Source organism: Betta splendens, chromosome 4 (genome assembly GCF_900634795.4).
Source record: "Betta splendens chromosome 4, fBetSpl5.4, whole genome shotgun sequence".
NCBI classification, from domain to species: domain Eukaryota; kingdom Metazoa; phylum Chordata; class Actinopteri; order Anabantiformes; family Osphronemidae; genus Betta; species Betta splendens.
Genome location: NC_040884.2, coordinates 18,776,636 through 18,802,660, shown reverse-complemented (window position 1 = coordinate 18,802,660; position 26,025 = coordinate 18,776,636). Strand labels below are relative to the sequence as shown.

General features: G+C 51.6%; 1 protein-coding gene across 7 annotated transcripts in view; it reads left to right on the top strand.

Annotated features, from left to right (window-relative positions):
* si:ch211-285f17.1 (sickle tail protein homolog) overlaps positions 1-26,025 on the top strand; it is a 56,915-nt gene that overhangs the window by 5,932 nt on the left and 24,958 nt on the right. For all 7 annotated transcript variants that reach the window (XM_029146102.3, XM_029146101.3, XM_029146118.3 and 4 more), the window contains exon 2: positions 19,066-19,352. In XM_029146102.3, coding sequence (XP_029001935.1) covers positions 19,066-19,352 — 287 coding nt within the window. The remainder of the gene's footprint in view (positions 1-19,065; positions 19,353-26,025) is intronic.

The window sequence follows — 26,025 nt, the reverse complement described above, 5'->3', positions numbered from 1 at the left end:
GCAACGAGCTGAGTGTTTTCAGCGTGGAGACGTCACAGCAGCGCTTGTTCTCCTTCAACCGTCACCTTTCCTGAGATCATTTCCCAAATCACAACCTCGGAGACGCTCAGTCCGATTTTCCATTCTCGAGCAGGGCATGAAATTCAGCGTTTCAGGGCGGTTTCTTGAAAGCACGGCTGTGGTTTTTGGTTGGAAGCAGGAACTTGTAGCAGCATGACCCGCTGGTATCTTTATTCATTGTTGAACAGAGGCGCTCTCTGTGTTCTTTGCTTCTCGCGTCGCCCCTGATCTCGGGAGCGACAGCTGGCGTGTGCCCATGACAGCGTTGCCTGTGTCTTCAGGCTCTAAAATAGAAGCGTGGTGGAGGCACCCCGGCCATTTTGGATTTTCCTCTTGACTTTATCCTCTTGTCTGCGGTGCCACATGAGTGCAACAGCGGCTCTTAGTGCTTAAAGCTGCCGTCGCCCGTCGCGCTTTGCAGCAGCGATCGTGACGACAGACTGTGAACACGCAGGATCTGGGGTGAGAGTCACACAGCGCCCAAAATAGGCCGAATCAAAGGCGGCGCTCATCTTTGCTTTGCTGTCTGATGAACCTTTTCTTGACACTCTACGCATTGTGCAAATTCCAGCTTGTCATTTTTGACACATTTCTTACCTTGTGGTCAGTTTGTGCTAAAGATCTCTGTGACCCAGTTGAACGCACAAACTAAAGGAGCGGGAAATTACATTGAAGGCGTCAGCGCTGAGGGTTTGTGGATCCAGGAGGAGCAACATATGACTTTGTGTTTTAGCCAAAGCACGGGCTCGTAAAGGTTATTGATGACGCTCACTATGTGCTACGAGCGCTGAGCAGGATGAGGCAGCTCTAAATCTCACTGATGCATGTGCCCCTTCGTGTCCCGGAGGGGAAGACGGATGAGGGAGAGAAATTAAAAGCTAAAGCGAGGGAAAAGCCCGAGAACAGCGGCGTGTAGCGGTCCAGGCTTCCTTCCGGGCTGCATCCGTACTGTTTGTTGGTACCAGTGTAGACGAGCGGAGGTTTCGTTAAACATCCCAGCAGCAGCAGCAGCAGCTCACGCTTTGTGTTATTGTTGCTGCGTGCTGCAGCGCATGGGTCATAAATACCGGCTGGAGTGGCGCTAATGTGCATCACTTCTGGCGAGGAGCCACTTCAGATTTGCTCGATGAGACCCGTAAATCGTGTTCACTGGAAGCAACTGTTGCTCGCGAGGGGGGCGACGGAGCCCCTCCCCTCCCCCCCTCCTCCCGTCATACTCTGGGTCTGAGTGTGCGTCTGATAAGTGGCGCGTCCCGCTCTGTCTGAGTGCGTCGACGCCGTCGCCGGATCCTCAGCCGGTGTTTGTTTGAGCCGTTCGTGTGTGATTCACGCATTTAGAAACGGATGCCAGGCGTCTTTAAGTCTTGATCAGCTGTGCTGTGTCTCACGCTGCAGCGGATGAAGTCAAGATTGTTTGACTTTTATTCTAACGGTAGAGAAGTGCTGGATTCTGTGCCTCCATCACATTCCTGAACGATTAATCAACTCAAAGCCTGCGCCCTCGCGCTGATCTGGAGCCAGTAAGATCACCGTGACCTGTGTGCACCTCCTCCTTCCTCCTTCCTCCTTCATCTTCATCGTGTGTGGTGTCGGTGCAGGAAAATGAGGCCATATCACTTTAAACTTTGATCCTTGTTCAGTCTCCTGCTACTGGATTGAACTGGCTTCTAAATTAACAGCCAACTCCCCACATCCACGTTCCTGAATCGCACCTCGTTTGACTTTGGCTGCTGAGGATCGTGGAGGATCGTGTTTTGGAGTGTTTCTCTCTCTCCACATACAGTACTCGCACCTCGCTGGGAGCGCGGCGGGTTCGAGGGCTGGGAGCTGCTGGCGTGCAGCGCCCCCAGCTGTACGGCTCCCAGGACGCTCACGCTGGAGCCCGACTCTGTTCCGTCCCAGGCTTTGAGTTGACGCTGATTCATTTGATCCTCACCAGCGCAGCTTGTTCAATTACGCTGTGACTAAAAGCCTCGCTTTTCTGGCCAAGTTTCTCTTTTTCGCCCTGCGCTGCCGAGCGTCTTCCGTTCCTTTTACACTCTTAAACACTAGAAGCGCCGACTCCTCCCCCACCCCCACCCCCGCTTAAATCTGGGGATTTTTCAAAGGGGAATAATACTGTTTGGCTGTTTGATGAGGTCACTGGTGAGACATGCAAGCGTTTCAGCTCAAGCCGTCATGAGAATGATGCAGCATTTTAGCCTGAGCTGGAGGATAAGGGAGGGGGGCTCTGCTCAGCTGATGTTAGCAGCTGGAGGTCTAATACTTACACGAAACTGGGATGCACACCACATCTTTTCTTTTGTCTTCCTCACCGTGTTTCTTTCCACCCGGAATCGAATCAAAACGGGTGAATATGTTATCAGCCGCGAAGGCGTGGAACCTGGATAGGAGCAAATGTAATCCACTATTCAACCCCGCCACAGGATGAAAGGATTTAATCCCGTTATTGCTGTACTTTTCATGCACCCGGAGAAGCTGAGGCACGTTTGGAATCAGATCTTTCGGCGGCGCAGCGGCCGGACGTTCGCTGACGTTCGCGGCCGCCGCTCGTTTCTGGGCTGCCGTTGTCTGGCTGCGTTACAGTCAAAGCAGTGGGCGCTTGCCGTGATCCTCCCCGGCCGACGCGCGCGCCGCACGCCACACAGAAGAACGGAGATGAGCTGCGATGGGCATCAGAACCTCTTATCTAACATCCCCGCTTATATAATATTTGATTTCTTGTGACCAGAGAAAAAGACAATGTGGGGCAGAACAGACGGGGCGCCTTGTGGCATCGTTACACAACGGGAGGTGAAACCGGGACACGAGTCACATTCGAGCATTCAGTTGTGCGCTGACATGTGGCGGCTTCTGTGCGTCGTGTTTTACCTCGTGCACAGGTGCTGTTAGCGTCATGCGCGTTACTTTTAGGCTCCTGTGTTTTTAGGGAACAGATGCTGCGCTGCGAGGACCTTGAGGCGCTGACCCGTGCAGATTGTCCTCCTGAACCCGAGGACCTCTCCTCTTCAGCCGTGTCCACTCATCAGCACCTTTCTGTCTGATTGAGAAGCTCCCAAACTGTAAAAACACGTAATTTCATTATGGGAGTCTGGAGGATGAAGGATTCTGTGTGTGTCTGCAAACAAGGCAGTGACACAGTCATTTACGCTTTCCTCCTTGTTTGAAAGTCAATTAACTCAATTTGGCTGAAACCACTTAAGTCAGTGAAGAGGTGCTTTAATAATAATGTTCTAATAATTAAATCACAGAGAGTTAAAGGAGCATGTCCACATCTGACATGCCGTAAGCCCATTCCTCTGTTTTACTGTTCTCTTTACGCTCTGGGTGACGGAATATTAATTGTGATCGGGGCCAAATGTTTGTCGGTGCTGCATATTTCACAACACATTTGTTTGTTGCTGCGTGATCCTCTGAAGCCGCCTGACAGGCCGACAGGGAGCGTGTCTCGCATCGGTGGGAAGTCGAGGAGGATATGCGAAGTTGCTGATTGAGGCCCGGCGTTCGCGACGCGACAGCTGGCAGATAATGGGACGTGCAACCAGAAATCATCAAATATTAACAGCTGAGACATTTTGCAGTAATAAACTGTGCTTTTATCGACAGACACGAGAGTCTATGAAGAATCACTGCTCTGTTCTGGATAATAAATACTGTTAAATGCATATAAAATGCTGCAGCTTTTGAGTTAATTTTCCTTTCACAGTGCATATTATATTATTATAACCCACAGTTCTTTGCAGCAGATGACACTAGAGTGCACCTATGGGCCAACACAATTAAAATAAATGCTTATGCTTAAACCTTATTTCTTTAACCCTGGTAAAAATCACAACAAACAGCTTTTGTGTGCGGCATTCTACTGTCTATGATGTGTTACATAACAGAGAGGAAGGCCCAGATGGATTGATTGACGGGTGTGGGAGAGAAGAGCTCGACCCGACCTGAACCACAGTCTCCTCTTCCTCTCTTTACTTACTCTCTGATGCTGTGGGTTTTTTTCTATTCAGCAGCTGACGGACAAACGAGCGCCGCCTCCTCTTTTTAACGAGCTTCCGGGGCATCGGCGCCTCCTGCGTGCCGACGGCTGCTTCACAGGCCCCTGAACGTAAACACGGGCAGAATCTCACAGCCGCAGCCCAAACTCGCAGGCGAACGCGAGGTCACTCCCACGGTGGAGCGCGCGCCGGCCCATAAACAGGACCCGCTTCTTCAGTAAAGGTTGAAACAGACGCACGGAGCGCTGGAAGATGTCTCCACAGCATTTCTGTGAGATTTCTGGCTGCGTTGTTAATCGGCGATGCCTTCGCTGACCTTCTTACTCGGATAAACAGAGGGACCGCTCTCGCTCTCGCAAGGACGTTTTTTTTGTCTCACGCCGCGCTGCCACTTTATTGCATGCATGTGGGGGTGACTCAAAGACAGAGAGAGGCAGACAGACAGGAACACAGTCATGTGACCCCTCCAACCCTCTGCCCCGTTCCCCGGGTGAGCCGTGTCTCATTGTTCCCCTCCGTCATCCCAGCAGCAGGCTACAGGACAGTCACACTGGCCTCATAGTGCCACATTCGCTTCTCCAGCTCGGCTCTGATCTCACACCTCTCACTTCGGAAGCTCATTACTCCTGGCTATTATTAATTTATTTAATCAGCATCTGTTGAGGTCCGTCTCCCCAGGAATCCGTAATGACAGGCACATTCTCCGAGCTGCTCCGTCACATTATGGGCAGCGGCTGGAGTTGAGGCGTGTTCGCCGGCTCTCGTGGTCTTGTTGGCTTGTGGGGTATTATTTAAAGCGCACATGGTCGTCATCTTCACGCCGACCTGGAACCAGTAAATTAAACCAGGACTTGAGCTTAAAATATTGGGTGATCGCACTAGTCCAGGACTGTGGCTCCATTGTTGCCATCAGCTAAACCCCAGCCTCCCTGTGATTATGAAACAGGCTTTCAAGTGTAGAACAGCAGCTCAGCAGAGCCCCGGATGATTCCAGGCTAAAAGGCAGCTGAGGGGGATCTGGGTGGACGGCAGCCAGGGCCTTTTTGGGTGGAAAGATGCCCAGAGAACCAAAACCCAGAGCAAGTCAATATGACTTTGAAGGGTTTGTCACAGCTCAGAGAAAGATCATTTCCATTTAGTTGTTTTTAACTCAACAATGCATTCAATTAATGGCGTAGAGTTCCTATAGGACGAGCTGTCAAGTTGTCACGGCTCATCCGCGTCTCGCATTGTGTGCTATGACTAATCTTCACAGAGTTCCACTGCCAGGATTTTGGAAGCGCTCTCTTTGAGATCGCGGTGCCGTCGAGGGAATCGGGAGTTTCTCCTGGCGTTCGCGCCGCCGAAAGCAAAGTGGCTGCCGTCGCGCCGGAGTCGTATTCCTCAAACGCGGAGTTCAGCCTCTTCCAGAACACACAGGTGGCTCATTCACTGGGCTGCTGCCGGATCGGTCCCTCAATAGGCAGCTGGCACGGGCCGAGTCGCCCCAGTGAATGGCTTCAGGTGTAATCCTCACCTGCTCTCGCGCCGCGAAGCCCCAATGGTTTGATTTATTTAGCGCTTTCTCTGCTGTTTGTTTGTGTCTCCATTCAGCGACGGCAGGATTTATCACTAAGGGATTAGTCAAAGAGTATTGACGCGGGAGGAAAGTGATGTGGAGGCATTTCCTCTATCGCACGAGGCAGAAACACAGTGGCGCAGACGCACGTTGGCCCGTGTGCAGTTCCTTGCACCTGCCTGTTATCTGCTCCAAATATTTATTCCAAGTCAACGTATTCTTCTCAGTCTTTGTTGTGAGGATAAAGAAGCATACGAAATAGACGCTGATGCACAAAGCCTCCACGCTGTCACACCTGAGAGTAGTGACAAAGCACATTTTCCCTTTGAATGCGGGCAGTTTGGTCTTTTTCTTTTTACTAACTATCACTTTGAAGTGAACTCTTTTGTGCTTTTAAACGCTGTGAAAGTCCAGATCACGTCTGCTGGTCTGTGGGTTTTGATTGTGAGCACTAGAATGGGGTGGGGGGGGGTTCCTCCCCGTTCCAACACATGGTGCCCAGACTAAACAACAAGATGAGTGTTTCCTGAACCCAACCTGGCACGGAGGCCCCCCGATTCTGGCCGCGCGGCCCGCCGGGCCGGCTGAAAGGGGCGCAGAGTGAGGAGTGGGGGGGTTCTCGCTGCTTTAAGGGGCTTAAAAGTGGCTTGGGCCAACGTGAAGTGCTGAAAACACATTCTTTGAGTAGCACCGCTCTGCTGACCGCCAGGTGCTACCGTCACTTGATGATGGAGCCGTTAGCGACACCAACAAAAGCTCAGTGTGCTCCTGTCAACCTGCCTCCTCCCACACGTCACCTTTCACCTCGTTACCATGCAGCCCCACATCCCACCTCCACCCGCCTCTTCTTTCTCTTTTTTTTTTACTTGCAAACTAAGACAGAGCTGGCCAGCTTAGCGGGACCCTGAATTAGAGGCCGGGGCGTCGGGAGGAGGGTCTGATGTTATTGTGGTGAGAACTTTTGGCAGCCCCTCGACGGGCTCGGCCTCCACGCACGCAGTTTGTGGGATTTGGAGGAAGCGTTTTCAGACGCACCCCTCGCTCAGTCTGTCCTCCAAGGAGGAAGCCCCCTTTTTCCCCTCACTCCTCTACATTGAGTGGGGCCAGGATTTGGATGGTTGAAGGCGTTAAAAGCCTCAGTCTCACACTCGCACGCGGGCGGTACATGTGACCAGCCCCAGACAAACAATGGCCGTTGGCCGAGGCTCAGGAGGGGACGGAGGGGAGCGGTCGCTTCTTGGATGACCTGATTGGAGCATAAACAGCAGCCCAGGAAGTGCTGAACGGGGAGAGAGAGAGAGGGGAGGGGAGGGGGGGGGAGTCGATCTGCCGGGAGGGAGCAAAAAGTTTGGGGAGTGCAACGGTTTCTTAGTTTGTCACTCCGGTTGCTGCCTTCAATGAGGACGAGCTTCAGCAGAGAAAGGTCAGTAGCTCCATCTCACCCAAGGACGCGCACACAAGCTCCGATCCGGACGCTCATGCGGCGCTTTTCCTGTCTAAACGTACGGGCTCTGTGGTGTGCAGCTCCCTCCCGGTCCCGTGTGTTTGTTTGCTCTGTTTTGGTGCTGCCTTGAACTGCAGCCAGAACGCGGCGCCGTCTAATGCGTGCGCGGCCGTGTCTAATTAAGGTGACGAGAGCGGGGGCTCCACGTGGAAACAGCACAGTCACTTTTACACCAACTCCGGCCCGTGGAACCTCGATTGTCTCGCATCCAGTCGCTCTAAACCCAACTGCTCTCAATCTTTCCGCTGCCTCTAAATCTCATTTTCCAGATCCCTGAGAAATGTCATGTGTAGATGAAAGTAGCTGGTTTTGGGTCAGATTTACTGTGGATTTGGCCCGAGCGCGGTGCTGTTTGCTCTCTGGATTAAAGGGATTGCTTAAGTTTCCCACCGGAGAGATTCTGCTGCCCTCAGAACCGAGCGTCGCTGTCACTGCGCGACTTCAAAGCCACTGTCGCGCTCACGCGTCACATTAACCACGCAGAGCGACGTAGGTGAGCTCGTTTTACTGGGAAAAAACATTTTACGAGTTTGTCAATACCCTGCAAATAAAGTAGCATTTTAAATATTCGACTCTCTTCCCATCTGCAGCGTTCCCACACTAATGGAGGACTTTCCACCCTTGACTAGATTTGCATCTGGAGAAACCCAGTCTGCCCGAACTGAGGCAAATGGAAACACTGAACTAATTTCACAGCTATTCTATTATGTAAGAATGTGATAGAAATCTATCAAACACCATATTAAAAATGTTTTTATCACATTAAAAGAGCCAGTTTACCCCATTTAATTGTTTTTCATGTTAGCAGTACTGCTTCCTAACGTTCCCCTAATCCTGGTTTTCATCACTCACGCTCAGCGATGGGTGTCTCTCTTAGCAGTGACTCCATCAGCTTCAGTTCCTCCGCTGGGAGGGACGATAAACAGGTCAGAGACGAGCGCCTCATCAGAGAGACAAACGATCTTGCACCCTTCCCAGAGCCTCCAAGAGCCATCCTTCATCACTCGGTCGCGCTCTTTGACAGCGTCGGAGCGTCTGTCACACGTTTCCCCGGTGCCGCGCTGAGCTAGCAGCTCGTCAGCTTCCCGCGAGCCCAGACCAGCGCGTTGTTAACGCTAGGCCTCGACTGCCACTCGAATTCAGCCGCGCCATTTGTCCGGCGCTGGCACGCGTGGGGGGTGTTTTTACAGGCGCACGGTAGTTCCCGGCCTGCGATCGCGAGGTCACGTCGCCGCCTGATCACCTGGCTCAACTATTTGCTTGTGTCAGCGTCCAGACATAACGGGAAGTATCTGGATGCGTGCGAGCGCTAACGGGGGCCGCGCGCGCCGGTGGATGCGAGTCTGGAGCCGTGGCGTTGGCGGGCGGTCGCGGAACGTTGAGCCTGGTGGAAACACACCTGGGCCGGTGGCATGCGGCCATGAATGCGGTGGGAGGGAGGAGGGGGGGAGGGGGGGCCAGGTGTTGCTCTGGAGAGCTGTCTGCACCCACACCCCTCAGAGCCAGGCCCCGAGCCAACGCGTGCCGGGCCTCAGCAGGGCTTTTATTTTGGAGGAGTTAGAAAACATTTTTAATCGGTGGAGAGGCTGAAACAGAAAGTGAGGCTGGATGTTTGAAGACCTTTTACTTGTGCAGTGTGCACCACAGGACACGTTTAAAAAAGGCTAAACTAAATATAATGACACACGCTGTCCGTTTTTTTCATCAGCAGCTAATGGCTGCGGTTGAATGACTTATACAGAGAAAAGTGACACATCCGGGTAAAATGATTTAATAAGGCAGTGATATGTCGCTGAACGATTCATTAGCCTCAGTCTTCTCAGTTCGTTCCTTTTTCCTGTGCCCTTTTGAATTTGACGCCCTCAATCAGAAATGAACACATTTGCCCCCAAATGTGAAATGTGTTACAGCCAGTGATTTTCTGATATTGTTGTGCGTCGGGATGTCGGATGCTGGTGGTCCTGACGTTTTCATGGAGGTCCCTGTGCAGACTGTACAGGGACAGTCGGTTATGATGGGAGAGCTCCTCTCCTGTTTCCTCAGTGATCGAGAAAGAGGGGGGGTGAGACAGACGCTCTCCTCCACCAGGCTCATAGTCGGAAGCATCTCAAATAGACACAACCGACATTCTTCAGGCACTATTAGCCCCGCTCGCTCCTTCTTCGCAGCGTAAACATCCCTGCGCCGCCCCCATCCGTCCACTCCTCCAGGCGTTTACTTTGACATGGTGCCTCCTGGAGCACCCAGGCTCTTTTTGTTCGCTGAGGGACGTGCTTTGTGCGCACAAGAATGGAACTTGTGTGTTTGCGTTTTCATGTTTGTCCCATCGGTTTAGCCCCACTCGCGCCCTGCGGTCAGATTAATTAATAATTAAATGAGGAACAAGAAGTGAGATTGAAGATTAAGCGCAGAGGTGCACTGATGATATGACTTTCTCTCTAATTAGCGCCCTCCAAACGCCGTGATGTGTCGGGTCCAAGCTCCGTTTACATCAGTCTGACTCTGATTCTCCGTCTTCATAAAGTAAAGCTTTGTTAATTAAGAAAAGTGTGAGTTTGAGTATTAAAGCTGCCCAATCCCAATAAATATGGATGAGGCTTCCGTCCTGGGTCCTGTTCAACAACCTGCTGTGTCCGGCCTTTTTCCCCTCGCATGTCGGCGTTTTGATGTTTTCTCATCGACCGCATTGACCGCCCGCTAATGACTCGCTATCGTGGAGCGATTTCACAATTGAGCCTGACGAACTCGGGCGCGATGATAAAACCTCTGCTTCTGAAAATACTCCGCAAGCCGGTGACACAGTGTTTTGGCTGAGCCTGGCTATTCTGAGCACAGCAGCTACCTGAGCTGTGCAGGTTTCAGAGGGAACCTGTCTTCTCTCTGTCTGTGGTCTGCTCGGATTTCTCCTTCCTGGTCCGAATGATAAATAGACGGAACCACGTAAATACTGGGAAGAGGCCTTCGGAGTGGAGTTTAATGAGCATGAAAAAAAAACCATTCCAGACTAAATGCAGTGACGGATACACGGGGAGCGGCTAAATTTGGAGCATCCACGGATGCGTGACGGCCCAGAATGAAGCCTGTTTACTCTCTATATAAGCAGTGGTAGGATTAAACTAGTTTGACACTTCCTAACTTCAAATCCACTCCACAGCTACGGACAGATTTTTTTTTCCCGTGTAGCAGGAAAGTTTGGCAGTAGATGTGGTTTCTGAGCAATTTCCAGTCTGCGCTCTCCAGACTGAAATATGTCCTCAACTCTTTAATGAAGTGCACTGAAGGTTTTTGCAGGCGCTTGTATGACTCCTGGACCTGACCGTCCCCTTACCTCTGGTTTCATCCAGTAGGTGTGCGACGTTCGTGTTTGAAAGGCTGCCCTCAAGACGTGATCGTCTTCATATCCTCATCATCAGCAGCTGCAGCGGCAGCGGCCTGAGCATAAGTTTTACCAGACTATCATTACATTCCTCATAAAACGGCTAGTAATCGGTTCGCTTGAATTTTCCATCCACCCGAGAACCCGCCCTAAAACTCACGGAGCACAAAGTTCTGCACACTTCCAGTAGTTTTGTAAAACAGGAAGGTGGGGAACGGCTCCTTAACGCATGCATTCACACACACAGCACACACTGTTCCGTCCAGCGTGCACTCGTGTCCCTTTATTAGCTTTTCTTAGCACTTTGTTTCTAAGTTTCCTTCCTGACGAGCTTCCTTTCTCCAGAACGTGTATCCTCCCCGGCCGCCGCACGACAATGGCCCGCTTCATTCTGCCTCTGCGGGAGCTGCACCCGCTGGAGCCCGTTGGACCGCCAGGCACATGCTAAAGCCATTAGACGGTGGATGGCGGTGGTTAGCCGCGCTGAAAAATAACTGTATACTTAATAAAGCAGAGGGGTGGGAGGAGAGGGTGGAATCAGCTGTCTGCTCGTGTTCACGTGCAACGGGCTGCTAATCACACAACATGTGACTTCCTCACGTCAGGATATCAATTAATGTGACTTTCTGGTCAAAGTCCCTGTGAATGCGGCCAAGCGGGGCTGACGGAGCCCAGACTCATCCCAGGCTCAGGCTCAGGCAGTCTGATGGAGCCTCCTCTCCAGGCAGCACAATGGTTTAATTACGCTCACTATCTTCATCTAAATTTACTAGGCGTGCATCCATAATGCATGTCTCGCTCGCTATCAGCGGGCCTCAATTAGAGGCGAGCGATAATTGCGACAGAACCCTGCTGGTTTGATGCAGACCGACTGACGTCCGCATAGATTGGGATGTAAGAAGTTTGAATAGATGCACGAGTGAGCTGCCGTGATTTGTGTTAAACAGCTGATCGCTAACTGGGCACGCCTGATGTTTGGTGCTGGGCAGGTGGGTGACATGGGGCTCATCAGGGTTTAAAATAACCAATAGATTCTGTTTGGACTATTAATCTGTGCGGTTTCTATGGAGCAGCTGCATAATTCACACTCAATCACAGCACTTCAGAGTCCATTTCCTGATTAGAGTCTTTGGAAGGCATTTTTTCTCTCCAACCAGGACTTGGATAGATATTTGGAATGAACTATCCTTTGAATTGCGCTTATGCTGCAGTTGGTGGTCTCCAGGTTTGCGTCATGCGCTGCGCTGTACTGTATCATGTCCACGGGGGTTATGTGTTTTACAGGATGTCCCAGTAAGCTGGATTCTGTGCTGCTTTGATCAGGGTAGAGTTGCCACAGTAATCCGCTTGAGCTGTGGATGTTTGCCTAGGACACGTTAGTTACACACACACACACACACACACACACACACACACACACACACACACACACACACACACACACACACACACACACACACACACACACGCACGCTCATTCTCAATTTGTGATTAAAAAACAGATGTCAAGACCTACTGTAGCCAAAAAAAGCGGTCTAAATACATCAAATAGGAACAAGCTGACATAACGCTCCGATGTCTGACGGCACATTTGGATGTTCATGTGTGTCACTTCTGTCGCCGCAGACAGTTACACGGGGCCAAAGAATAGACCTGTACTCTTCATCCATATCAAGTAAGAACCTGTATTTAATGAAATCATGCTCACCTGGGAAATGCACACGACCGCTGATCCACATTTTAATTAAGCTTTCAGGGCAAATATAAAGGATCAGGAAATATAAAGACTTTCATTTTGCCACCTCTCCTCATCTTTTTAGTTAAAGCTTTTAATAGTCCAGGCCTTTTTATTTTTGCTCCTGTATTTTAGTACAAATTAACAAGTGGGGCTGGATTTTTATCTAGATACAGCTGATGGTGGAAGGGGGGAAGTGAAAAGATGGAGGCTGAGAGAGATAGAGAGCTGAGAAATGAGAGGAAAAGGTTCTATTTGAGCGTTGGTCTTGGTCCTCCCTGCATTACATCACTGAGATGCTTCAGCACTGATGACATCGTCTGGCTGGGAGGGGGCTGGCCCAGGGGATGATGTCATCAATAACCAATCAGAGAATTTGGGCGACCTCGGGTTCGGGGCCCGTTCCTGCATCTCTAATAGTGGGATATGTGACAACGCTTCGTCCTCCTCTCAAATCACAGAGCATCTGTGTCTTCATGTGCTTTGTCCTCGGGTTATTTTTAGGCGTCTGTTCAAACAAATATACTTCAGGCCTGTTTCTGCCTCTGCTACGGAGCAAAGGGTAAACGAAGCTGACTTTCCCAAACAGCAGACATCCATGTAAATATAGCCCTGCGGATATTAGTGCTGAGCGAGTGCAGCAGCCCACGGAGGAGCCTTTTTACTTGCTGCTGTCTTTTGGGGGGGGGGGGTCCTGCAGTGGAAGCTGTGGACCCCGCGTTAATTACACATTCACTGCAGCTTTAGCGGCTGCACAGTTTAACCAGTGAGCTAAACGATGCTGAAAGGCTGAGGGATAATTCTGATTGATCTCCATCACTGTCTCCTCACACATTATATGGTGGCGTGTATTGATGGGTTCAACCTCACAAGTGCCCACTTTCTCTCCTCCGCCATAGTGCAGCTGTGCGACTCCATTACACATCACTAATTTTAACTCACTGGGGATAAATGACGTGATTAGCTGCAGTTTATGCGCTGGGACCTTTCCTTCCTTCCTCTGCAGAACTCCGGCCAAGCCGGGACACATTTCCAGCTCGGCTTCTGTTTAAGGCTGTATAGAGTCCACCCACAGACTCACCAGAGAACATTACGGATGAAAACAATGTTCCTAGGTCTCTTGGAGCAACCGACCCTCTGTGGGGCCCATGACATCCCACCACCATCTGCTTCACTTACCAACCTAATATGTCTCGGACTTTCACCAGAGCAGGACACTACTATACATCATCCTCACGCCTCTTATGAAGCGCGAGAGTTCCGTGTGTATAAATGCTGATCTAGTATCGCTTGACTCCTTATTGCGCTGCATTTGTCGCTGCATCCCTGAGCTGTTTGGGCGCTAATACGCTTGAGATTTACACTGGTTACGCTGCGCTAGCATGCAGAGGAGGAGGGAGGAGGCGATGCCGAGGCTGAAGGGAGGAACACATGATTGACTGGCTGGCCCTAAGCTGCTTATCGCTACGAAGAGAGTCAATTGCAGTGCAATCACTTTTTAATAAACTTGTGAGAGAGCAGTCATTATGAAAGGCATATTTAAATGGAGGCCATGTGCAGGCTGAATGTGAGTTAGCACGCTGCAGCAGAGCGGGATGAGGAGCTTTCATTTGCTCAGGACTCTGCTCTGAAATCTGTGAGTCTTCATCTGGTTCATCTTTTTTAATGCATCTAATTATCAGCAGTCCACACAAGCAGGTGCTGCCAAGTCAGTGAAACATCCCGTCGTGTATTTCCTGTAGTTCCAATTCTGCTGTGTGCACTTGTTTTGGATTTGTTGACGCAGAAAAGTTGCCAAAGCGGATGAAAGGTGTCTTGTGATACACTCGGCACACGGCATGATGGACACCTGAGAGTTCTGTGTTCCTGCTTCACGTTGTCATGTTGCAATGCAGAGGCAACGCTCTCCCGTGCACGGCGGTCCTGCTTGTCAGGAGGGAACTAGAAAGGCAGGATGTTGATGCAATGTCGCGCGTCTGCAAGGTTAAAGGCGGCCGCAGCTTCGGCCTGGACACATTCCACAGATTCCAGACAAACGTTACTGTCGGGCAGCAGAAGAGGGACCAAAGTCCTCCCCTCTGTCGCTCCAGCCTCACCGTCGGCCCGGCGATGGTTGTCACGGGATACCAGACATGGCCAGCTTGACTCACACCCAGTCTGGCCACGAGTTAATGAAGTGTGTGCCCTGGTGGGATTTATTAGGAAACACACGTGCACACGCACCGGTTCATTAAGCAGCTCTTATTGGCCCAGTTAATAAATGACAAGGGGCTTATTCTAGAGCCTGTTTCCTTTTGCATTATTAAGAGAGCAAACAAACTCGCTAGTCAGTGATTCCCAGCACAAGCTGCATAATTTCCTCTTTAGCGTTGCGCAACATGCCCAGAATGTGTTCAACAGCCCCCCCTGGTGTGTGAAGGGTGCAGGTGGTCCCAGGAGGCGCTGCAGTGAGGAGGAGGAGGAGGAGGAGGAGGAGGAGGCAGATGTGTTGCGTGGCTTTGCATTGATCCGCCGCTGATGGGTGTTAGGGAGCAGACGTGGGCTCTGTGCTCGTCGGCGGAGCTGGCCAATGTATGAAGCTGTGTGTTCGACTTGAACCCTGGCTGTGTGAGAGCGAGGCCCAGAGCTGCTGCTCCTCTCCGCTCGCTCCTCCTGGTTTACTTTATTAGTTGCACCGCGGCAGCAGAAAGAAAAAGAAGCGGTGAAGGAGGCGGATAATAAATTTGTCTCGCGGGCGTCTGAGTATCATTTACTCGCACAAGGCCGGCGCGACAACGTTGTCCTCGGCTCAGTATGAAGGGTATTAACTTTGCACTTGAGTTAAAGATCTCCAAATCTCACACTCAGGATAAGCAGCGCTGAAATCTATTTGTCATGCGTCAGGGAGCCCAGCTCCTGTTTTGAGCTTGAGTTTGTTTGGATTCTCCTGCTCCTGTGCGACACGCGCGTATTTAACCTTTATTTTCCGGTGGTAAATTGTCAAATTGCCTGCTGCTCTGTGACTGTTGATATCTGCCTCCACCGCTGCCACTGCTCCCAGCACCGACACCCACGTACACTCACTGGGCCACATGTCTGTAACTCATATCTTTTGGCCGACAGCCTGTCAGGTTGGCAGCTTGCTCTGTTTATAAGCAGAGCAGAGAGCCTGGCCAGACCACACACACACACACACACACACACACACACACACACACACACACACACACACACACACACACAGATTATACTACTATATGTATGTACACACAGTGAATTGGTGTGTGTGTACTCCACCACAGAGCTCTGGGTGTCTGTATATGAGCTGAGACAGATGTTGCGGTGGTCTCAGCTAACCGGGTGGGGGATCAACAGACAATAGGAGCCGCGGCAGCTGGGAGATGTCTCATTAGGTGAGAGAAGAGGAAAAAGGAATGCATGGAAAAGACTATAAATATGCAAACAAGTCGAGTAGGGGAAAAGTTACTAGGAGAAAACTCTGACACGAGACGTCCAGAGAGCTTTCTTTAGCCACTAATGAGCTTTGATTTGTTTCATTTGTGTGATTTATGCAGATGTTGGTGTAACTGTGATGGAGTGGACAACACTGTGATCCTGAATGGATACATCACGCATAGAGAGGAAAAATAGGTTCAAATGCAGGTTAGAGGTCTAAATAGGAAAGAGAGAGAAGGTCAGAGAGTCCAGTTGTGTTCTAAGACAACATGAAGTCAAATAAACTTAGCTGCTGTGACGTCCTGACCTGATGTTCATACCATTCATCACTAATCAAACCAAAGCTGCACACATTCACATCCTGCTGGACAGAAGGGCTAAAGTTCAGCCTACTGGCCTCAAACCGGATCATTGGCCTCGTTATTATGACTCTTTGCAAAGTTTAAAATTGTCAACATGCCCAAAAACTGGACTTTCTGTGACTTTGACAGCAGACAACCCAATGTAAGCAGCAGGATCGTTGCTGTGTGTCGGTGCGATGGCGGTGAGGTCTGTGTTTGTGTGCCGGCGAGAAGAATGCGACCGAGCTGCATTTTTCAAACCCTGGTGTCGTTACTCTCACAGAAGGCGCTTATCGGCTGCATCAGCAATCAGCAAGTGGGCTGGAGTAGACTCCCCGTGGTTCGTGGTTTTCCGCAGCTTTGGGCAGGTCACCCACACTCGGCCTTCCACTGAGGAGGGGGACGTGGGGTCAGGGTGCAGCGCTGGCTGTGGGCAGCAGAACGTACAGGGATGAGGGAAGGCCAGAGAATCAGGTGGTCTCAGGATGACTGATGGGAAAATAAAAGACGCCACAATGCATTTGGATCATTTCGTTTTACCAGGAAGCACTGTGCGTTTCAGAGATCGCCCTGTGAGCTGTGTTTTTACCGCACACAGCAGGGTTTTGAATCTAAATGCACATTTATGGAAACAGCACTGGGGGAGAGTGGGAGAGGACACGGAGAGAAATTCCTCCGTAAATAACCCAGGACGACTAGAAAGTAGCCGTGAGCGGCAGGAGCCCCTGCTCCTCGTACGACCCGGGTGCTCACGAGCAAGTGCTCCACGCTGTCTTTCAACCCGGCGGACCATCATTTAGTCAACGCCGGCAGCTGCGACACAGACAGCAGCATTCCCCAGCCATCGGAGGAGGAGGTGAGGCCTCTGGCCTGGGACGGTGACAGGAAAAGTGCAGGCAGGCAGGTTGTTTGGGTCCCGGGCCGTAATTGGCAGTTTGGAGGCTTTAATTACGAGTTTAGCTTGGCCGCTCAGGCCGCTGGTTAGCTGGGAAGGCGCACGTGTCGCTGCCTGGACGGAAGGCGTTTGACACGGTCGGACAAGAGTGAGACCTCTGTGGGAAAACGTTTCACTCGGTGACACCGGGCCTCATTTTCATGATGTACGTCGAGTTTGACAGGATGTGGGAATCATCAGTGGCTCTATTACTGTTTTTGTCGTTGTTCAGCAATTACACATAGAGAAATCTATCTGATGAGATAGATTCGTCCAAGGTTATAGCTGCTGCTTCCACCATCTGCTAATCCAACATGTTCACATCTGTTGTTTAGGGGGAAAAAGAACAGCACTGACTTAAGCGGATGTAGATCTGGCAGCCTTAGGAAATGCATGCATCAAAAATATTAATGAAAACAAAAATACCGGCGAACAGAAATAAAACCCTGGAGTGCGTGACGGGATGAAAGCGAAGCGAAGGGGGGGGTCCCCACCTCTTGATCCCCTCACGTTTGTGCTCTTTCCTGCACATTCAAGGTCACTTACATCAGCAGGTGCGAGGAAGTGAGCTCATGCACAGATGCGTCGGCCACAGACGAGCGTCTACTGGGGTGTTTATTACAGTATAAGGAGCCAGTGAGTGTCGGACAAACAGGACACGGCTGCTTTACATAAGTCCCACAGCAAACGCTCCTAATTGGAAACAACACGGCCTGAGGGACCGACGCTCGTCTTCTTCTGTGGTGCCGATCAGTTAGCTTGATCGCCCATTAGCCGGCCGCCGTGTTTGGGTGTGGCACAGAAGTGGGTTATGACACATTTGGATGCGCGCTAGCGGCTGGCGGGCCCCTCGACGGGGACCGGGAGTTAAGAAGGAGGCCGCTCGCTGGCAGAGCCCTGACGGAGAGCAGACTGTGTATATAAGCAGCCTCCCTGTGCGTGAGGAAGTTTGGGAGGAAAGTTGCTCCTCTCCCCTGACGTTTGAATTCGGTGTATGGCCGCTCCATGGCAGCAGGGGAGCTTTCAGCCCGGGGGCTGGTGGCTCCGTCCTGGAATGCAGTTGACTTTCTAAATCCCCACCAGTCTATCCTGGGGCTGTGGGGCAGGGCCTATCGCAGGCCCCCTTCTCCATGTGAGCAACGTCTGGAATCTCCAGGCGAGCGGTCCGCAATCCGATTCCCTCCGGCCTCGCTCCGCTCGCCGCGCGCGCTTTGATCGCACAATGGAAGGAGCAGGCGCCGACGAGGGCAAAGATCGTCCGCTCGGCGAAGGTAATGTGCTTCCTGACGTGACGCCCACCAAACGCGGCCGGATCGCCGGCGGGTTCCGCTCCATTCTCTCCGCCGTGTGTAATTTGGCGAGCAGCGGGGAACTGTGGGGAGTTAAAAATAGGACTGGAAGCGCATGAGACGTGCTGCGTCTGAACTTGAGCAGAGTGGGAGCCGCTGACGAGGCTCCATCGTGACGTGGGAGCGTCGAATCAAGGCAGTTTTAGGCATTAGACGAGGCTGCTCAGTTTGAAAGGCAGAGCACAAAGAGAAGTTCAGCGGTTAAGCAACAGCAGCGTTAAACCTCTCCTGCAGTCCCAACACGTCCGGGAGGAAAACAAGAAATTCCTTCATCATCTGCGGCTCGCGGCTTTTAAGCCTTCAGCGAGGACGAGGAGCGTCCACAGAATAGCTGCAAATCGTTTCTAATGTCTTCTCTCAACTGTACTGCAGAAAGGGCCTTTATTTTCCCTCATTACCCCCTGAAGGTACACATTACAGCCCGTCCAGAAAACAAGGCTGTAGATCACTCTGTTTTCACGCTCGGGCAGATTTCGTCCTCTGTTGCCGTCCGTCCGTCTCAAACTCTCGCCGTGTAGTTTTAATCAACCTGCAGCGGCAGTGAAACTGGGCACGCGTGTCATTTAGAGGGAGCCCGGGACCTGGACGGGCGCGCACGGGTCGGTAATAAACGCAGTTTACTGCATGTGGGAGCCGCTGCTTGATTTGGGGTGAAGCGTAAACATTAACAGGTGTTGCCGCCGGTATTATTTCTCTCACGTCAAACTGTGGATTTACGGCGCGGAACCCGGTCTCACCTCTCGTCTATGTGTCTCTGCCCCCCCCTCCCCTTTAGAGCAAACCAAAAGTAACCTGAAGGTGACGTCCCCGGAGGACGCCGAGCACGCCGGCCGCAGGCAGGCCTCCCCGAATGGGACGCCCCCGCCGCGAGGCGACGCTAAGGGCAGCCGCACGGTGCCCCGCAGGCACACGCTAGGCGGGCCGCGCGGCGCCCGCGACATCCTGGCCATGCAGCCGCCCGACATGGACAAGAAGCGGGAGGCCTTCCTGGAGCACCTGAAGCAGAAGTACCCCCACCACGCCTCGGCCATCATGGGCCACCAGGAGCGACTGCGAGAGCAGGTCAGTGGGTCTGACGCGCACCGGTCGCTCCCGCGGCTCCTGCGGGCTAGCGCGACTCTGCTCTGTGTCGTCTCAGCGACGCCAGCTCGGGTTTACGTTTGCACTGTTGCCCCCAGGAGACAGAAAAGGCATCATTAGACCATCCGCAATTAGCTGCAGTAGATTGTGCCGTTTATCTCACATCTGTCATTTGAATTAGCCACAAGCCACAAATATCCCTTAACATGGACAAGATAAAACAAATTGTGTAGGATCGTTCAGATTTTGGGGGCAGAATGTCTACGCTTTCGTCCAGTCTTGGAGTTGATGGTATTTTTATTATCTCTTTGCAGACAGAGGCAACATTGCAACTGCAAACCTATTTCCTCCTCTTTTTTGGCCGCAGGTTAAATGAGAAGTCTGTCCTATAAATCACATTTCCCGCCCACAGCTGCTGAGAAGTGGTGAGGTAGTGTTTTTCTGAAGCAGCGGGAGAGATGTGATTTGCTCATACACTTTGAAAACCCGGTTTGATCACTGTAATTGAGGCGGGGAACGGTTTGTGTGTTCATGGCGTTAAAAAAACGAGCCTTTCACAGTGTTTGGGATTATAATGATTTTAAAGTCTGGATTTGGTGACGGAGCGACGCCGAGGGAACAAGCTGCAGATTTAGCTCACCTGGTCATTGTCGGTCTGTTTTTTCCGGATCAGAGGAGACGAAAAGGGAGGCGCAAACTGACTTTGTATCCAAAACAACCAAGGTAATGGTGAGAATGGCACGGAGCCACAGGGGAGCTCCAGGCGACGCACCAGCCATTGTGCAAGAGGCTCTTTATAAAGGTTGTTTTCAAGCCCAGCCTACATGCAAAGCAAACTTTTTTCCACAGCACTGATCATGAACTCGTGAAGTTGCATAGACCTAATTTCAGCCAGCAGCGTTAGATCGCTGCGTTCGTTGTTCTCACTGTGCACGCGCTGAGTTTAAACACTGAAAAACATCCGCAGACGGTCGGACGGTAGACGTTTGTTATGAAATTCATGTAGTCAGACAGGTAAGTTCGGCTCCGGACCGGGGTGGAGTTAGCGTTGCCATGGTGATTCGTGATGTCACCGCTGGAGGGGCTCAGTTTACGTGTAGGTGCCTGCTGAAGCGAACGGGCTGCAGAGCAGGCGATGGAGTGAGGGCGGCAGACATGGCGCTGCGGACGTGAGGCGGACGCGGGGACGGGAACTTTGTTTTGCGCGCGGAACGGAGTGAACTCAACCCGGTCGCAGGCGAGGAAGGTAGGACGCGGCAGAATGTTCACTTTGTTTACGTGTGCGCGCGTGCGTGCGTGTGTTTCTGTGGTGTGTGGGGAGGGGGGGGGCGAGTCGTTTGTGCGCGCGTCGAGGAGTTTCCGAGTTTCCGTGCGCGCGCACGTCCGTGAACCAGGTGCCGCGAACTCCTACGGAGCCCGTGCAAAACTTGGTGGGTTTGATTTTATCACCAGGAACTGCTACAAATAGTTCGGCAAAATTTGAACAAGTCACGTCGCTTGGCGGCTCCATGTTACAAATGTAGCCTCTGCTTCTTTGCGCGGCTACAATGCGTTTGTAAGGAAGGAGAGGAAGGAAAGAATCTTGACTATGACGTTTGCGTGTGGGCATGTATATAAAGCTCTGTTTGACTTGCAGGTCATTTAGTTTGGAATCCACTTTGCTCATTAAGTTTGTGCAGTGTTTGCTTTATTGTTTACCTTGTTCCAGTTTGTCTCCTTAAACTCCATCTTGACATTCCAGTGTTTTCAGAAGCAAAAGGAAGGAGAGAGAGAGAGAGAAATCCTGGAGCGAGTGATCTTATGCGACTGTGCTTCCATTGATTTGGGAACTCGAGGCCTCACATGCGGCTCGGATGCGTGCGGTGGTGAACTCGTCACGCCGAGGAAGACGATAAGAGGCGCTGTCAGAAAACAGACCAGTTCCAGCACGAGTTTCTGGCGAATAGAGGATGTGGTGATCGTGATCGAGGGCCACGTTGACGTAATGCAATTCAGCGTGTCAAGATGCGAGCCGTAATTCATTGTTAACATAAGCAGCCGGCAATTAAAGCAGAGCAGGGACGAGTTTTGAAGTTTATTGATGCATTTGTCATTGGGTGTCCCGGGGAAGTGGAATCATTAGGCTTTGACGAGAAACAGCCAAGGAGCGAGTCGGCCCTCGCTCGAAGCTATGACGCTGCTGAATCCCTGACAGAGCGTGTGGGAAAGAGCAGCCTTTCCTGAAGCGTTCTCACGCACCGCAGCTCCTGCCATACAGGAAAGGCAACATCGGAGGCGGCGGAGCGTGTTCCAGGGGTGAGAAGCAAACGCGCCTCCGGAGGCTTGAGTTACAGAGGCGGAGATTTGTCAAGGTCAGCCGGAGGTTAGGAGATGATATCACTGCGGCCTTGAAAGCGGACGATCCTCCGCCGCCGCGGCGGCGCAGACGCCGTTCACGTCCGGGGCGACTTGTCCGCGCGCGACGCGCCCCCTCCGTTCGCTTAAACCCCCCAACAATAGCGAGCGCTTTCATTTCCTCCGCTCCTCATCGAGCCTGCAAAGGCCCCGGATCCCACCCGGGGGAGATGAGATAACATCCCACACAGGCCCCCGTTCGCCACCCATCCTCTCGCCCCTCTCTCTCTCTCGCCCCTCTATCTCTCTCTCTCTCTCTCTCCCTCTCTCTCTCGCCCCTCTATCTCTCTCTCGCCCCTCTCTCTCTCTCTCTTTCTCCCTTTCTCTCTCTCTCTGTCTCTCTGCCCAGAGGGGCTTCGACAAGCACAAACTGAGCCGCTTGACCGATCACAAGCGCACACTTGCATTCGGCAAAGTCCCCTCCCTTCCGCCCGTGTGTGTGTGTGTGTGTGTGTGTGTGTGTGTGTGTGTGTGTGTGTGTGTGTGTGTGTGTGTGTGTGTGTGTGAGATGAGCTGTGACTTGCTGGGCCCGGGCTTTACGGGATAGAGTGGCTGCGTCCGGACATTTGCCTGCAGCTGTGGGCACCAGGCACACAGACAGACAGACAGACAGACAGACAGGTCTGTCAACCCAAGCCATGCTAATCCACATCTGATGAGAGCACAGATTATATGAACAGGTTCCAGTGCACTTTGAGGTAGTTTAGCTCCTCGTACCTGGCTTAGTGTAGTATTACTATTACTACTTACCACCAACAGCTATCTAAGAATTACGTCTGCTGCCAAGATCATAGCAGTAAAAATGCATTAAACCAAACAATCTCAGCAGGGATGAAGCTGATAAGATCAGCTGTAGTTGCATAATAATGGTTGTTGTGTTATCGCTCCACCACTGTAACTTCCTGTCATATATTGCACACAGACACACAGGTTGAATGTGCTCAGTGCGTTTATTGCGGCCAATACGACAACGCTGATGACCAGCAGCGTCAGATAAAAGTCCCAGTGTGAGATCCGACTGTGATCAGGGAGAAGGACTAGGAGGGAAACGCTGTTATCGGCCAAACGGCACAGAGAAAAGTAATTCCCCGACCTCCGCTGCCGCCAGTATCCCTGAAATGATTACAGTATCACAGATCAAGCTCCAGGCATGCGTGCAGATACTGAAACATTCATAACTCAAGGATGCACTTTCACAAAGCGCCTCTTTGTCGTGTTACACGGTCAATCGGGACACGTGCATCTGGTTCTGATCTCCCCCACTGACCATTAGCAGTAGTTAGATTGTGTTTTTTACGGCCGGCTCTGCATGAAGTGACACTTTTAGAGCCGCCCTCAGTAAAACAAACAGGGGCCTGTCACCTGGCAGTTAGCAGGGGTCACGAGGTGGGGCTTCGTTATTGGGGGTGCAGCACCCCCACCGCGAGGACAAGTGGTCCGTGGAATGGCGTCAAGGTGGGGGTGGGGGTGGGGGGTTAAGCCGCTCTGACAGAAGGCCCTGACGGACAAGCCTCCAATCACTGCTGATAATGAGTCAAGCCAGACAGAATTCTACACAGCGTCTCAAGCGCAGCGTTAATCAGACCAGCTAATCAGGTCTGAGCTCCTTTCAGCGCGCCACCCGCGCTGCAGAAGAACGGAGCGGCATTATCTCGGGTTTACGATGAGAACGGCGGCCGGAGTTGTCTTCATTCACGCTGAACAGGCACAAAGCGGCTTCCTGACAGATCCGCAGAGAACGGAGGCGACACGTCCGGGGACCCCTTTAACCCCACGCCCCCGCGTTTCTGCGTGGCCGCCATTAAACCCATTTATCAGTACAGCAGTTGTAGCATGAGGAGCTGCGGCTGACGTCTTGTTCCCTGTCCCTCTCTGACTCAGGCAGAATTAACAGAAGACAGAGCAGGTAATGAGGGTTTTCAACAGGGGACTGATTTAACAGACATTTATGTAGTCGACGATCACCCGGTGCTCCTGGTTTATTAATTTCCCATTTGCAGCCTTTGTCAGGTCGTGTCCTGACAGCGCTGTCTTTTCTATGAAGACAACTCAAAGCCTGGAAGCTCAGCACGTCTCACTCTTCTCGTGCAGGATCACATCTGCAGAAAGTGAAGTGTTGCTCAGTAATGCATCACCATTAGTTTAATTACGTATTAGCTCAAAGACAGAGACAGGCACAGTTGTCTTTTTTGTGTGCCACATGCAAGCAGGGGATGTTCCCCTTTGTTTTTGGTATCTCTGACTTTGGCGTTGCTAAGTCCAACATCTGGATGGCACCTTGGGGCCAAAGGTATGAACCCAACTTCAAAAGGCAAATCAGAGACAGAGGCTCGGGATGATTTCACCACTACCAGGACCGACTCCAAGCATCTGGATCAGACTTCATTTTTCCTCTCCTGCACTTTATTTCTCTGTGGTGTCTGTCAAAATGAAAGCGTTGCGTGTGAAGATGTGAGATAAACCTGAAGCATGTGATGTCATGTTTAAGGTTAAAACATACGTGTGCCGTGGAAGAGGAGGTTTCATGCATCTGCACTTCTAAAACTGTATGTTTTACATGTTGCTGTGTTACATTTAGATTTAACTGGAGGCAAGAGATGGGGGAAGATGAAACATGGAGATATTGCACTTCTGCATCAGGGGCTCTTGTTTGTTGAGATTGTGAGTTGGAGCGTCACCACTTACAGTAGCACATGTAAGTGTCTCACTGGCTGACTCATCCGGTGCTGATGGGTCAGGCCTGTGCACGTTTCTTATCGCGTCACCCACAGGTCAAATCCAGGTCATCTGTGGTTAGAAGAAAACAATCAGCATCGAATATTTCATGTAACGCGGGCGTGTCAAATAAACTGTAGCTGTGTGTGTTTACATGGTGCGTAGTGGAGGGAATACATGAGCAAAACACAGTTAACAGACACAGAGACGGGCTCATCAGGTCGTGTGTGGGGCCGTTTCGCCTGCTTTTGACAGCTTCCCTTGCTGTGCGTGAGAGTGTGACATGTATTTGTGACTCCGGGAGCTGTGAGTGCAGCTGTTCAGCGTGTCTCCACGTTAATGAGGTGATATTAACGAGCAGGTCCGGACACGTCACTAACCTGCAGCCCCGTCAGCACATAGTTGAGTTTGCATGTATTTGTTTGAGAGACAGCGAGTGAGAAATCGGCATGTGTGTGTGTGTGTGTGTGTGTGTGTGTGTGTGTGTGTGTGTGTGTGTGTGTGTGTGTGTGTGTGTGTGTGTGTGTGTGTAAACCAATGCATGCACGACTAGTTAATGATCTGTCAAACTTGGTCGTAGTCTGGGCTTGTAAATCTTACGTAACACCTCGGACTCGCTGCACAGCTCAAAACCGCAACACAACAATTTGGCAATATAACTGTGTAACGACATTCATTCATTCATTCATTCATTCCTTATCAGAAGTCTGGATACATGTGTGCTGTGCATGCTTCCTATAGGGCGACACCCTGCTGACTGTATGTTGCATGTACTCAGGACACCTCTATCATCTCCATGTCTTACCTTCAGGCGGTGAGATCGAAGCTGACTTTAGAAAAGCAGGTTATTGCTGAGGCAGCAGTTTTCAAATCAAATGTTTTTTTAAGCCTTGAATGGAAACTTTATGGATTCTCAAAGCTGTTGCAGGGATCAGATTCGCTGGAAAAACCCTGCGGGCAGAATGTAATATTCTTACAGTGTGATTCGAGGAGACACGGTCACACACGCAATAAGCGGCCATGAAGCAACAACTTGTGCGCCGAGGCTGGATTGTGTGTTTGTGGTGTGCGCCCGGGTCGTTGGGGATGCGGGATGCGGTGGGGGCATCTACTGAGACCGAGCAGAGAGAGGCGAGAGCGCTGCGCAGCGAGTGCCACGAGAAGTCGGAGCGGAGGAGGCTGCGTTTTCCCGACGCTCGCGGGTTTCACAGGGTCGGCGCTCGTCTGAGGTGGTAAATATGAGTTTGCGATCGATCGATCACAAGTGTTGCTTTTAAATGTGCCGTGTGCGTCGTGTGAGCGTTCATTCATGCGGTCAAGGCTGATCCGCGTTCACGTGGGACCGTCTGACGTGCTTCGTGGACTCCCACAGGCTGATGGAGCCGAGGGTCGCACAAAGTTGACTCCGCTGACCTTTCCCGCTCGCAGCCGCCGCCCGCGTGCGATGGGAAATCAATTGAGCCGAGTGCCTTAGTTGTTGAGAATGTCACCAGATCCAATCGTCATCTCGCCTGCTCTCTGCCGACAGGTCAGCGGGCGCGGGCTC